This window comes from Leptodactylus fuscus, chromosome 4 (genome assembly GCF_031893055.1).
Source record: "Leptodactylus fuscus isolate aLepFus1 chromosome 4, aLepFus1.hap2, whole genome shotgun sequence".
Classification (NCBI taxonomy): Eukaryota; Metazoa; Chordata; class Amphibia; order Anura; family Leptodactylidae; genus Leptodactylus; species Leptodactylus fuscus.
Window position 1 is genome coordinate 183334711 of NC_134268.1, and position 14872 is coordinate 183349582.

Genomic DNA, 14872 nt, shown 5'->3' on the forward strand with positions numbered 1-14872 from the left:
CAGTGAAAAATGATGATGCAGCGGTACTCGGGGAACAGGGATAGCGTCCACCATGCTCTCTGAAGAGTAATTTGCATATGAAGAAAACTGGTTTAATTCAAGAACGGCTGCGAGGATCAAGGAATGACAGATATGCCTAGAACAGCCTTTCTAAAGGCTATGTAAAGATATGCTTATTTAAAAAAAAAAAAGATCTAGCCAATGATAATCTCCCTTTAATAGTCCAAACTTACCTTAACAGTACATAGCAAGCTGCACGATGCCATTTCGTATTGGCATCAATGATGGATCTTGTCTGATGACTTGGTCTCCTGCCTCTTCTGCCTGCACCTCAAGAATCATTTAAAGGGGTTGTCCCATCACAAGGATCCTATCTATACTGCTTGTTAATGTGAATGTAATACAAATACAATGCTTCAGCAAAACTGCTTTGTTTGCCCACTATATCACTTTATTCATTTCTCTGTTGACACATCTCTTGACTTATCTGGTCATAAGTCAAGTGATGTATCTGCTGCTCTGAGGGGGGAGGGAGGAGGGGCTAAGTGCACGGGAGCGAGCCTGAAGGCTGGGGCTAGTTTACACTTGGGGGGGGGAAGGGGCCGCCAATACAGACCCGGCATCCGCTGTAATAGAGAGGCGGATACCGGGGAGTGTTAGACGCCGGCACAGGTGCCTGCAACATCGCTACGCTCCTGCCCTGCATGAAGCCAGCAGCGACAGGAGCGATGCTGCTATTCCGGAGGGGGGGGGGGGGTCGATGGAGCGGAATAGCAGCATCGCTCCTGCCACTACTGGCTTCTTGCAGGGCAGGAGCGTGGCAATTTTGCAGGCACCTGTGCCGGCGTCTACACTCCCCGGCATCCGCCTCTCTATTACAGCGGATGCCGGGTCTGTATTGCATTGTGAAGGCTGTACGTCCGATGCCTAGCTCCATCGGGAGCACGCACGCAGGGCCAGCGGCATAGAAGCGACGACTTCTCAACGCTGGCTTTGCATATGTAACCCCGCCCACCAATGATGCAACAAAGCCGGAAGAAAGAAGAATTTACAGCAGCGAAGACTGGCGAGTATGCGACGTGGGAATACCCCTTTAAGCTCATTTATAATCAAGTCATAGGTCATAGTTGATCAACCTTCATTTGATCACAATTGATGATCCTTTAGGAACACATATGATAGGCTATAGACTTAAGGATCAGACAGCCAGGCTAATCCATACAGAACTGAATAGTATCATCTCAATGCTGAGCAGTTTAGCAGTGCAGTTATGGAACCTTACAAAGGACATAAGAACACAAGACAGCTGATATTTATGTTCTTTAAGTCCTCAAAGTTTAGTACGGTCAGTGGCACAGGTAACGCTAATAGTTCCTGAACCTGGTGTGGGCTCCTATTCTAGATGACACAAGGTAGGGACGTCTTTGCATATTTTGACACAAAAGCTCCAAGTTACACCTATCACGAAAGTAGATCTTGCGATATGGTTTAGGTTTGTTTGTTACCAGGTATATAGTCCTATTCTATTTTTCATATTCTTTAACAAAAATAATAATTTACTCTCATATCCAGGTTGTACAACAAGCACTTGATCAAGCGAGGAAAGGAAGAACTTGCATCATGATCGCACACAGGCTATCTACAGTCCAGAATGCGGATCTTATAGTTGTCATGAAGAATGGAAGAGTCATAGAGATAGGAACTCACCAGCAGCTTCTCTCTAACCGAGGGGCATATTTCTATTTAGTAAATGCACAAACTATAACTTAAAATTCATTCTAGAAATAGCTAAAATACACTTTTCTTTGGTGCTATTACCAGAAATATTTTAGGCACTTTAAATAATCTATATTTTTTCAGCTTTCTGTAACTCTGTGGAAACAAAGGACTGGAGGTCGACTAACCCTGGCAATGTGGCCCTAATACAGCTAATGTAGCACGTGCACTAACCAAGAAGCCACATTTATCCTGCAGCATTATTTATAATAATTTATATATATTTATAATGTAACACAAGTGACTTATTCCGTCTATATTAGATTTCCCTACGTGTTATTTTTGTACATTTTTGCATTATAGAAGCTTATTCCAATCCTTTATTTCACTGAAATATTTTAATAAATAAAAATAATATGAAAGCAATCTCGTGACTAGATAGATGAAGAAATGCTTATACATTCCATAAAAATGTGTGTTATCGTAACATTGTCAAAAGGTACACAAAGTCTGTTCAGGGTGGCAGGTCCCTATTCTACTCTATCTGTGTCCTCATGATGCAGATAAAGTTGAATACAATGGTGGAGTATGGAGCTACCAACTGTAACTGGACTAGTGATGTCCGGGGCGGTGGGGATCGATGAATGCCAAGCCATAGACTGCACTAGAGCTGGAGCCTTCAAGCAGCACCGAGGGAACCGGACTAGGTGAGTAGGGCCATTGCTTTTATTTTTTGTTCAATACATTGATGCATATACCATCATCCAAAATGTACATAATTTTGCACAGTGGATCTATCACTGAAATTAGCACACCATTAGCTATGTGGTGGGGGACTATTACCTGTGGTGAAGATAATTAGGGCATTACTACCTATGTGTGTGTGTGGGGGGGATAATTAGGACATTATTATGGGGGGACTGCTACTTGTGGAGGAGATGACTAGGATATTAAAACCTATGTGGAGAGGGATTATTACCTCCAGGAGGACCCTATTACCTATGTGTTGAGACTATCAGATGTGGTTGGGTTATAGTAGGGACTATTACCCGTGTGTGTGTGTGTGTGTGGGGGGGCAATATTAGAGCACTGTTACTTAAGTAGGAGCGCAAGATGGGCACTATTGCTTTTCTATATCAATGCATCACTTAAAAGGCCCATGGATGCAGCTACACAACTGCTTTGCCAGCAACTTATGTCATGTGACCATAGATCGCCATATTGCCCTGCGACTCCTTCACTAAGGTAACTCAATGGAGTCCCTCTATGACTGAAGGTGCTGCAACTACAACATCTAGTTGTACAAAGATCAAGCAATGCATAATTTATTTGCATATGGAAGTCGAAGTCACAACATCCGCTAGATCACAATGCAACTCCATTCACGTACATGAGTGAAGGAATCACAGGACAACACAGAGATCATTGGCTGCACTCCAGGAGTCACAGCCTCTGGAGAGGAACCTAATTTGGAGGTCTTTGCTCCACCAAAGTGTTACAATGGCCCTGCCGCAGAGTACAGAAGAGCTTAGTTTCTCATCTACAGATAATATAGTAGTTCTCTAACCAGTCTGATAATGGAAGCCTGTAGTATACACTGTGCATTGCTAACCTCAACCAGTCGCCAGGTTATAATGTGTTATAGCAGTTTAGTATTAACATGTCCTTACATAACTCCTGGAATACTTTACTGGTCCTAAGCAAATATGTGATTCACTTTCTTAATCTGAGAACATAAACAGGATATGGGGCAGATCCTCAGCGGTGAGACGTCACTGACCTCCTGACTCATCTAAGTACATGTTACGAGGTACCTGGGCCAGGAACATTAGTTTATCCAATGCACATGTGTTTAGATAAAGGGTTTAGCTTAACTGTAATGGTTTTCATATCATTGAATCGTATAAAATGGTTGAAATAGTGATGCGTAGTATGTTTGGTATATTTCCATTATAAACTTTAGAAATACAATGACTGCTCTGTTAGCATGGGCAGGGCACACAAAGCTATTGATCTATTTCACTGGATCACATCCTTTTCTTGTCTGTGGCCATATTGTCAGATAGTACTTCTCCCGAAGGGTGCGATAACTTAAGGGGATGTACTATGTATGGGATATTTATAGTATATACCAATAGAACATCTGATCAGCGGCATGTCCAGTCCTATAACTCTCATTTATCAGAATAAGGGACTGGCATAGATATCAGCTATAACTCACACCTATAGTGAATTTTCTTAATCTCTGCCCCACTTTATCCACTTTTTTAAGAAGCAGCAGGTGAAAAAAAATTACAATGTGACTTATTTTTGCCACAAATTGGGGCCATGATTCAAAGATACGTCACATCTACATCAATTCTCTGGCATAGATATTATAATAAATTCTCTGTATTTCAGAAGCAATACAAGTATGTTTTTATGGCTGGGGACCTCAAAAAATACCATGACTTTGGATATGGGATGTCCCTCACTCCTACCTAAAACCACCCAAACTACGGTAAATAATGACTTTGGAATAAATGCACAAAACACTTTATTTTGGTTGTCAAAATGGCCACAGCTTTATTAAACTCACAGAAGTAAAATAATGACAGAAGGAGTCAGGTGAAGTGCTAGACCATTGGGATTCACGAATACTGTGAGATCCCCAGCTGTCTGACATACAGCACCCGGCCAGACAGCAATAAATAAATAAAGGGGGGCAGCACGCTCCGGCTTGCAATTCTAGCAGAGCCAGTACACTTTAAGGGCACCAACGACCCTGTGCTTAACCACTGTGCCCGCCCCTGGATGACGTTACTATTACGACATCCTTCAGGCTGGCCATTTCTAAAGCTCAGCCTGTCACCACCATGAGGTTTAACCTCCTCTATTAGTTAAAATAAGTCTACAATAACTTGCCTGCAACTTCCACCTGACTCCTCAACCGCAAAAGTAAAGCTGTGACAGTTTATTAATGGACCATGTGACACGTAATACTTTATTACACACGACTGACTAAATAATGGCAAACCCCCGACTCACAAAGAGTCATCCTACAGCACTCAGGAGAGGAAAAAACCCCTGTGGAGGAAACCTCTAGGGAACCATGGCTGGAGGACTGCCCTTCCCCTGGGCTTAGAAGGATAATGCCCAACAATAACTCATCAGTCATCTCATAATTGAATATACAGAGCCGAATACACAATTACAGTAACAAAGCAATGATACAATATTACATTAGATAGGAAAATGTGAAAAAATAAAAATAAAAAACAAGTATAACATAGTGATGCAAAGAGGGCGGGAGGGCGGGAAATGCTTCATCCAGGTCTTGTGATGAGAAAGAGGATGAAGATGGGTGAGACAGGAAGTGACATCTATTCCTAACTCCTCCCTCCCTACAGTAACACACTAAGCACCATATACTAAAGCAGAACATACTCAGATATATACTCCTACAACAGATATATACTCCTACAGCAGAGCATACAGATATACACTCCTACAGCAGAACATACACAGATATATACTCCTACAGCAGAATATACAGATATATAGTCCTAAAGCAGAACATACAGATATATACCCCTAAAGCTGAATATACACAGATGTATATTCCTAAAACAGAACATAACAGATATATACTCCTAAAGCTGTATATACACTAAAGCTAGAATATACACCGATATATTCTTAAAGCTGACCCAGTCTGTATAAATCTACTCAACTACTGCACAAAGAAGAAACTGCAGGAGTTATTGGTTCCCCCATCCCAAAGTCATGTCCCCCTTTGCTGATGGCTCCGGGGGTGTCTTTACAAGCCATGTGGAACATCATAGTTTCAGGTCATGCAGTCCTGATCTATACGGTGAGGACAAGACTGTTGTCTGAAGTTAACATCACTATTTCTGTTCAGACAGTGTAAAGATAGTACATTTGCAGAATCATAAGCAAAGACCAAATGCACTCACATGTATGCACATGCCAAGTGAATGCTATAAAGGCCCGGATGGCATATAAATGATATTAGTGTGCTACCCATGTCTCCACAGTCCCATCTATTTCTTTTAGTGAGCACAGGCTGCAAAACGGACCAGTATATAAAGGGGCGCTATCATTGGGAAAAGTCATTTTTAACTAAGCACATCCTTGCATAGCCTTTAGAAAGGCTATTCCACACCTACCTTTTGTATGTAAATTGCTTCGGTAGTTTTTGAATAAGTCTGTTTTATTCATATGTTAATTAGCCTTCTCCTTGCACCCGGAAGTTTCTGTGAGCACAGTCTCCTATTCTCTATGGGTGTGTGAGCAGAGAGCGGAGTCATCAGCACAGCACAGTGATCATGCTAACCTGTGAGGAAAACCCCTCCTGACAACACCCATCCATAAACTAGTACTGGAGGCGGGTGTCCCTCACAGCTCAGTGTCATTGCTGGATGGTAAGGAACGCCCCCTCTGACAGTGCAGGACTATGGACAGTACTGTCAGGGGGGAATTTCTCACAGCCGAGCTAGATTGTCAGGAAGGCCCTTCTGACAGTGGGCAGACGTCGGTAAAGGCATTGATATCTCTTGCCCAGGGCACATAATGGGAAAGCTGACAGTGCGCTGAATTAAGCGCACTGTCAACTTTCTAGCGGTATATAAAACCACATGTGCCTGAGGACATATAAGGGCCTCTTTAAACTGCAGTGACTCAGATCAGTCATTACATCAGTCATTACAGAGAGACCAGAGCTGTCTGCTTCCTGCTCCATTCTCTATGTATCAGCTGCTGAGAACAGCTGATCAGTGGGGGCTCCTAGTGTTGAACCCTCACCAATCTGATATTGATGACCTACCCTCAGGAGAGATCACCAATAGAGATGAGTGAACACTGTTCGGATCAGCCGATCCGAACAGCACGCTCCCATAGAAATGAATGGAAGCACCTGTGACGCCAGCCGGCCGCCGGCAAAGTCAGTGTCACAGGTGCTTCCATTCATTTCTATGGGAGCGTGCTGTTCGGATCGGCTGATCCGAACAGTGTTCGCTCATCTCTAATCACCAATAATTTTAGCCCCATTATATATACTGTATATATATATTTCTATATTACTGTGTTCCTAGGAAAATTTTGTTTCATTTAAAAAGTAGGTCATTTTCTGGTGACACATTTTCTTAACCTGCCAGTTCAAACTGGTTTTCGAGATATGGTGTCACCATACATGTAGAATAACAGCTTCAGACATTGCATAAGCTATGGCATCATGTCAAAATGTTTCACAATAGCAGTACTGTGCCTATCATTGTTTTAGGATTCAGCATGGTGGTAAGAGATGTAATAATTGTAAATGTAATGGCATCAATGAGATGCTCCAAGTAAGCAGCCAAGTGTAAGTGTATTGATATGTAACACTTTGGGTAAGTAAAAATCTGTGGGCAAACTGTCCACCGAAAATTGGCAGAGAGGATTTTTTTCACCTGCCGTTTTCAGTTTAAACAACAAGCACTGGACAGACCGCATTATAGTCAATGGGGTCTGCGTGGGCTCCGTGTGTAACTACTGTTTTAGAGGAGAGATCTGCCTCTCCGTTGTTTGGGTTTCCCGATAGCCATGCTTTAATGCCGCACTCATTGTGACCCCCATAGTATAATGTCGCCTTTATTGGGGCCCCCACCCTCTAATTCCCCACTCATTGTGGCCCCCACAGTATAATATCCCCCTCATTGTGGCCACCATAATATAATGTCTCCCCTTTTTTGGCCCTCACACCATAATATTCCCCTCATTGTGGCCACCATGCTCTAATGTCCCTATAATGTATAATGTCCCTCTCATTTTTGCCCCCACACTATAATATCTCCCTCATTGTAGACTCCACACTAGCGATGACACTGTGAATGAATGGAAGCAGCTGGCACGTACACTTTGCCGGCGGCCGGTCGCTTAACCACCCCGCGTGCCGGCTACGTCCATTCATTTCTATGGGAGCGTGCTGTTTGGAACGGCTGTTCCGAACAGTGTTCGCTCATCTCTACTCCACACTATAATATCCCCTTTACTGTATTTCTCACAGTATAATGTCCCTCTCATTGTGGCCTCCACATAAAAATGCACAACCAAAAAAAAAAATAAAAGTGATACTCCCCTTGCCCAGTTACAGGTCCCTACATGGTGCAGTTTTTGCATCTTGTAGATGCTGCTACTATAGATAATAGTGTGTTAGCTGCCATTAAGTTTGCACTGGTCAACCTGTCTGTATGTCCACAGCATATAATCCTCCTGACTATAAGACACAGCCAGGTTTTAGACAATATAAAATAGGACAAGAATATTTCGTGCTAATTAAAGCTTCTTTGATAATCTAAAGAAATGAAGAGGTTAAAGGGTTATTTCCATCTCAGTCTTTCAAGGCTAAAATGGTTATAGTTCTGTGTCCACCAACCTGAGAAACATCGTAGCTGACTGCTATGCTGTTTCCATAATTTCTGTACCATAACTCCAGTGTTGGACAGTCATTTTTGGCTATTTCTGTAACTCTCGATATTGTTTTTGCCACAACGAGCCGTATATTACCATCTCATCCAGGTCTGACCCAGCTGGGAATAGCTTTAAAATGTCAGGATAAGGTCTAGGGCTCCTTTCCAAGTTTTGTAGAGATAATATTTTACTATTATGATATATGTTATGATTATATGTATACAGCTAATATATACAACTAGAAAATGCAGCAGATTAAGCCTTCCACTCCCCAGCAGCTTGTACAACTATATTCTGGCTAGATGCTCCATTTGGCATGAAAAGGTTATTTTTTTTTCCCCTTTTTGAAGCAGCAGCTGATAAATTTTACTCACCTGTCCATGTTCCTGTCCTGGACGCCATCCACTGCCGCCTCTAGGTGGTGCTGTATTTAAATAACAAGGCCGCAGGGGCACTACATAAAGCCTGTCAGTGTTTTTCAGCGTCGGTTACAGCACACCCTGGAGTCGCCAGAGGAAAACTGTGTGGGAGCCATAAATAGTGGAAACATATGCTGTGTGTGTGTGTGGGGGGGGTTTAAAAAAAAGGGGGTCATATACTGTGTGGTGGCCATAAAAAGGGGTCAGATACTGCGTGTGTGTGTGGGGGCATAAAAAGTGTAATATAGTGTGGGGGCCATAAGAAATGGGTCATATAGAGTAGGGGTGGATTAAGAAAGGGGTCATATACTGTGGGAGCCCTAATTAGGGGGGCCCATCATGCAACCTGTGACACTTGTATACCCTGTTGTTATATACCCTGTGTATATAATGTACTAGCAGGAGGACCCGGCTTTGCAGGGGTATGTTTCGTTTTTTGTTTGTGTAGTGGCCCCATAAGAATTGTTTGCACTGGTGTATTTTGCATATCGTTTGTGTGTGTGCCCATAAGCATCTCATTCGGAATATCAGTGAAAAACCTGCAATCGGTTGTTATGCAGACCTGGAGTAAAGCTGTGTGTATGTGACCTTGAGTAACAGTGTCATCCTGCATGTGGTATTGTGTGTAGTTCCGCGTATCTAATCTTCCATCGTGTGGTATTGTGTAAAGACGTACGTATCTAATCCTCCGGCGTGTGGAAATGTGCACAGATGTGCGTATCTAATCCTGCAACATGTGTAACTGTGTATAGACGTACGTATCTAAACCTCGGGCGTGTGGTGCTGTGTGCTGACACGTGTATCTAACCCTCCCCGTGTTGTGTTGTGTGCAGTAGTGCGTTTCTAATCCTCCACCGTGTGGTATTGTTTACAGTGGCGCGCATCTAATCCTCCATTGTGTGGTATTGTGTAAAGACGTGTGTATCTAATCCTCCAGCATGTGGAACTGTGCGCAGATGGGCGTATCTAATCCTGCGGCATGTGGTATTGTGTAAAGACGTGCGTATCTAATCCTGCGGCATGTATAACTGTGTATAGACGTACACATCTAATCCTCCGGTGTGTAAAACTGTGTGAAGACGTGTGTATCTAATCCTCTGGCATGTGGTACAATGTGTTGAGGTGCGTATCTAATCCTCTGGCGTGTGGAACTGTGTGCAGACTCACGTATCTAATCCTCCAGCATGTTGAATTGTGTGTAGATGTGTGTATCTAATCCTGAAGTGTGTGTAACTGTGTGCATTGGCGCGTATCCAATCCTTCGGCGTGTGGTATTGTGTGCAGTAGCGTATATCTAATCCTGTGGTGTGTGGAACTGTGTGCAGATGTGTGTATCTAATCCTCCTGCATGTGGAATTGTGTGCAGTGGTGCGTATCTAATCCTCTGGCATGTGTTATTGTGTAAAGATGTGCGTATCTAATTCTCCAGCGTGTGGTGCTGTGTGCAGACGTACATATCTAATCCTCTGGTCAGCGTGTGGTACTGTGTGCAGATGTGCGTATCCAATCCTCCAGCGTGTGATATTGTGTGCAGTGGCGCGTATCTAATCCTCTGGCGTGTGGTATTGTGTGCAGATGCGCATACCTAATCCTCTGGCCGGCGTGTGGTACTGTGTGCAGATGCGCATATCTAATCCTCTGGTGTGTGAGGGTCCCTTCACACGGCGTAAGCACTCAGCTCATTCCGAGCCGTACACGCGAGCGCTTCTAAACACTTCCCATTGACTTCAATAGGAGCGTGCGTAAAGCCGGCTTTACGAGCGCTCCCATTGAAGTGAATGGGAAGTGTTTAGAAGCGCTCACGTGTATGGCTTGGAATGAGCTGAGCGCTTACGCTGTGTGAAGGGGCCCTAATACTATTTGCTAACTTGTGTATCTAATCCTCCAGTGTGTGGTATTTTGTGTAGACACATGTATCTAATCCTCGCAGTGGCGCGTATCCAATCCTCCGGCATGTGGTATTTTGTGCAGTGGTGCGTATCTAATCCTCTGGCGTGTGGTATTGTGTGCAGATGCACGTATCTAATCCTCCGGCTGGCGTGTGGTACTGTGTGAAGATGTGCGTATTTAATCCTCTGGTGTGTGATACTATTTGCTGACTTGTGTATCTAATCCTCCAGTGTGTGGAACTGTGTGCAGACGCACGTATCTAATCTTTTGGTGCATGGTACTCTGTGCAGACACGTGTATCTAATCCTCTGGCATGTAGAACTGTGAGCAGACGCGCGTATTTAATCCTCTGGCATGTGATATTGTGTGCTGACCTGTGTATCTAATCCTCTGATGCGTATATCTCAGCTTGGTTATCAGTGTTGGATTGTACATGTGCAATGACTGTGTGTATTACAGTTGGAATATGAGTAAAAGAATTGCAGGTTTGTTTTGGCTAATGAGGGGTGAGGATCTTGGGAAAGCTGTATCTCCAGAACGGTATGTCTGAGTGAGTTGGGTTCTCATCTTAAACCTTCCCAGACACCTCAAGTATCTGTGTGCCAAATTTGGTGAAGATCGGTCCAGTCGTTTGGTCGCGCATAAAGAACAAACAGACAGACAGACAGAAATTCATTTTTATAAGATAGAGAGATATCCTGTTTCTAGCTAGCTACCATTCCTGCTGATACACAGCTCAGAGGAGAGGATTCTGTGCTGCTGACCTCATCCTTCACCCATGACAGCACATTGTACGTTACACTGGAGCAGGAAGAGCAAGACTTACACCTGAGGCAGTAGGAAAGACTGCGGAGTCTTCCTATGGCAGCAGTTGTCAGGAGCTTGTCTGCAGGATCAAGTTGTGGTAAAAGGAATTGTGACCCCTGAGTAAGGGTTTATTCACACATTCACATTTTAAAGACGTGATATCCACTGCTCATTTTCGGATCGTGTGCGGTTCATGCTAATCGCTAAGGTATTGGTAAGTGGGTGGGCAGTACTTACTGATCAAAATAATCCTTTTCTGAGATCCACTTATATTATTTTGCATTGATATTATTTTGACATGTCCCCCCCCGACCAACCCCCGCCGAAGACCCCAACCAACTGACCTCCCCTTCCCCGCATTCCTGCACACACTATTATGCCCCATAGTGGTCCCTGCACACAGTATTATACCCCATAGTGGCCCCTCCACATAGTATTATACCACATAGTGGCCCCCTCCACATGGTATGATGCCCCATAGTAGCCCTTGCACACAGTATTATGCCCCATTGTGGACACCCATTAACAATTATTATACTCTGGAGTCTTTTCCCCCAGTGCAGTCCCTGCTGATGTCGGCCATCTTTAATGACATACACTTGAGCTGGGGCTTGCGTCGCGACACATAAGGACACAAGCCCCGGCCCATGTGACATCAGAGATGTCACACAAGTAGGCCTGAAGCCTACCTGGAGTCAGGAGAGGTAAGTAACACTGCTTTTTATGTTCCTTCACCTCTCCTGGGCCTCCGATCATTATACTTGGGTGTCTGAAAAGTGGCCTCCGCAAAAGGAGAAGCGATGCGAGCAGGAGCCAGGATCAGTAAGTAAGTAAGGTCTATTAAAAAAGAAATAGCCGGGCCCCCTAATGTCCCGGGCCCGTTGGCAGCAGCTACCGCCACTAACCCAGTAGTTACGCCCCTACTCTATATGAAAAAAATCATCACTCCAAGTCATGTAGTTAGAAAAGCATGTAGATGATATACATGTTGCCATCAGCGGTGCAGGATTTACATCATCCTGAGCACTGGATATCCTGTTTGCTTTCCAGTTCTGGAGATGAATCAGCGCCATGTGCTAAGGCAGAGTTTTATTAAATGAAATTGGACTCCAGGACAGAGCTCCTCCTTCTAGTCTGTCTGAGTGCTCCGAGCTCACACACTGCCCAGAAAGTCAAATCCAGACATCACGATGGCTGCTAACCGGAGAAGGACAAGAAGGAAGAGGAGGGGAGACTCCATTCATTCAGGGGTAAGAGGATAGCAGCTGAAAAGTTCAACTATGTAAATGTCAGCCGGCAGTGACTCTGACAGGGAGAGCGAATATCAGGCAGCAATGAGAAATATGATGTAATCATTCCGAAATTTGCTATGTAGTGGGAATCCTGAGGACATGAACAGCTCAGCGAGTAAGAATTGGCCTCAAGTCTACAATGAAACCAACAATCTTATCAGTCTGTAAAGTCCGTCTGTTGTGGAAAATGCCAATTATATGGATTACTTAATTTCTTTACATAACACACTAGAGCTAAGTCATGTGACTTCCGCTTTAACTTTTTCCACTACTTTTAGTTTAGTTTAATTTAACCCCTTCCCACCACTGGCACTTTTCAATTTTCGTTTTTTCCTCCCCACCTTTCAAACCATTTAACTTTTTTATTTTTTCGTTCATAAAACCTAATATTACTTATTAGGGCTTAATGGTTGCGGGACAAATAGTTCTTTATAATGGTTCCATTTTAGATATACCATTTTTGGGATTGCCTATTTCTTTTATCACTTTCTATTTTAAATTTTTTATCAAAACAGTAAAAAAACCTGCGGTTTGGCACTTTTGATCTTTTTCACGGAACGTCGATCACGGAACAGGAAAAATATTTTTATAGGTTTGTACACCAAGCATTTTCAGACACTGGAATATCTAATGTGTATGTGGTTCACAGTATTTAAGTACTTTTATATGTGTGATTAGAACTTTTTTTTATAATTTTTTTTTATTTTTCTTTACTTTTTAAAAAAATTCTTTTATTGCATTTATTAGAACCGCAGGGGGTCTGATCACTAATGTAATATTTTATTATGGCAATGCATTTCAAAATATTGCCATTTGTATGGCAGCAGGGGCTTTACTACCGAGGTAGCAGGGCTAGCGGCTGCCACAGGGCCCAGGAGATTAGGGGCCCAGCGACTACCATTGCATTTCTTTTTTTCTTAATAGGCTGTTACTGACTGGAGTTACTCCAGCCGGTAACGGGCCCTATTTACTTACTGATCCTGGTAGGGGCCGGGATCGGTAAGTGACACACCACAAACACTATTATTATACTCGGGTGTCTTTTCTGATCGGAGGCCCGGGAGAGGGAAAGGGAGCATAAAAATAGTGTTACTTACCTCTCTGGGCAGGCTTCGGGTCTAGTTGTGGGAGGTCCCGGACATCATTGAAGATGGCCGACACCACCGAGGACTGCAGTGGAACCGGAGATAGGTAAGTGACTGTTTTTTATGTTGGCTCCCCTCCTCTCCGGTCTCCGATTATTATACTCTGGGGCCTAAAATGACCTCCGAGTATAATAATTGTTCATGGCTGTTCACAATGGGGAAAAATACTGTGTATAGGGGCCACTATGCGGTGTAATAGTATGTGCATGGGCCACTATGGGGCGTAATAATATGTGCAGGGGCCACTATGGGGCATAATAGTATGTGCAGGGGCCACTATGGGGCGTAATAGTGTGTGCAGGGGCCACTATGGGGCATAAAGCGCGCATGAATGGGGGGGTCGTTCAGGGCCTTTGGCGACGGTCGGCGGGGGGCATGTCAAAAGTTTGCCACGGGACCTGCCATTCCTAGTTACACCACTGTATGGCAGGCTGCTTTATCAATTCCACAATGGCAGATAAGCCCAGGAGCTGTCAATATCTTTGAACGAAGTGCCGGAGGGGTTAATACCCATGATCAGTGCAGGCAAATCCTCATAATGGGACATAGATTTAATTCTTGTGATGGTATACTTCATCACACTGAACCCGCACATGTACATTGGCACTTTAGAGGCGTACTCGATTATTATTTGAGAAACAAGATGAGAAATGGGTTATCATATTGCCATGTATGAAGTTCTATTAGATTTACTTAAGATCAGGTCTAATAGTCTAGAATAAAGCTGGCTATACTTATTAGATTTTAGACAGCTATTATTCACCTGGACAGATGATGATTCCAAACTCGTAAATAATAATGAATATTCCACACAAACACCTGGAAAATGAAAAGTTGGTTAAAGGGATCCTATCTTTCAAACACATTTTTTTCTAACACGTCGGAATAGCCTTATGAAAGGCTATTCTTCTCCTACCTTTAGATGTCTTCTCTGTGCCACCGTTCGCTTGAAATTCTGATTTTTCTCTGTATGTAAATGAGTTCTCTCGCAGCACTGGGGGTGGGCCTCAGCGCTCAAACAGCACAATGCTGCCAGAGAACTCTCCAGCACCGTCTCCATCTTCTTCTGGAACTATGTCTTCACTGCGTCTTCTTCCGGCGGTGTCTTCTAACTTCTAGGCCTCGGACCTAGGGCAAAGCCAACTACGTATGCCCG

General features: G+C 43.6%; 2 protein-coding genes across 2 annotated transcripts in view; both read left to right on the top strand.

Annotated features, from left to right (window-relative positions):
• ABCB5 (ATP binding cassette subfamily B member 5) overlaps nt 1-1822 on the top strand; it is a 63956-nt gene extending 62134 nt beyond the window's left edge. The window contains exon 28 of the mRNA XM_075271485.1: nt 1573-1822. Within this exon, the coding sequence (XP_075127586.1) occupies nt 1573-1770 (198 nt within the window). The 3' untranslated portion in view covers nt 1771-1822. The remainder of the gene's footprint in view (nt 1-1572) is intronic.
• Nucleotides 1823-12469: 10647 nt separating this feature from the next.
• The window catches only part of LOC142200853 (ATP-binding cassette sub-family B member 5-like), a 34981-nt gene continuing 32578 nt past the window's right edge, over nt 12470-14872 (top strand). Inside the window, exon 1 of the mRNA XM_075271496.1 lies at nt 12470-12529. Within this exon, the coding sequence (XP_075127597.1) occupies nt 12470-12529 (60 nt within the window). The remainder of the gene's footprint in view (nt 12530-14872) is intronic.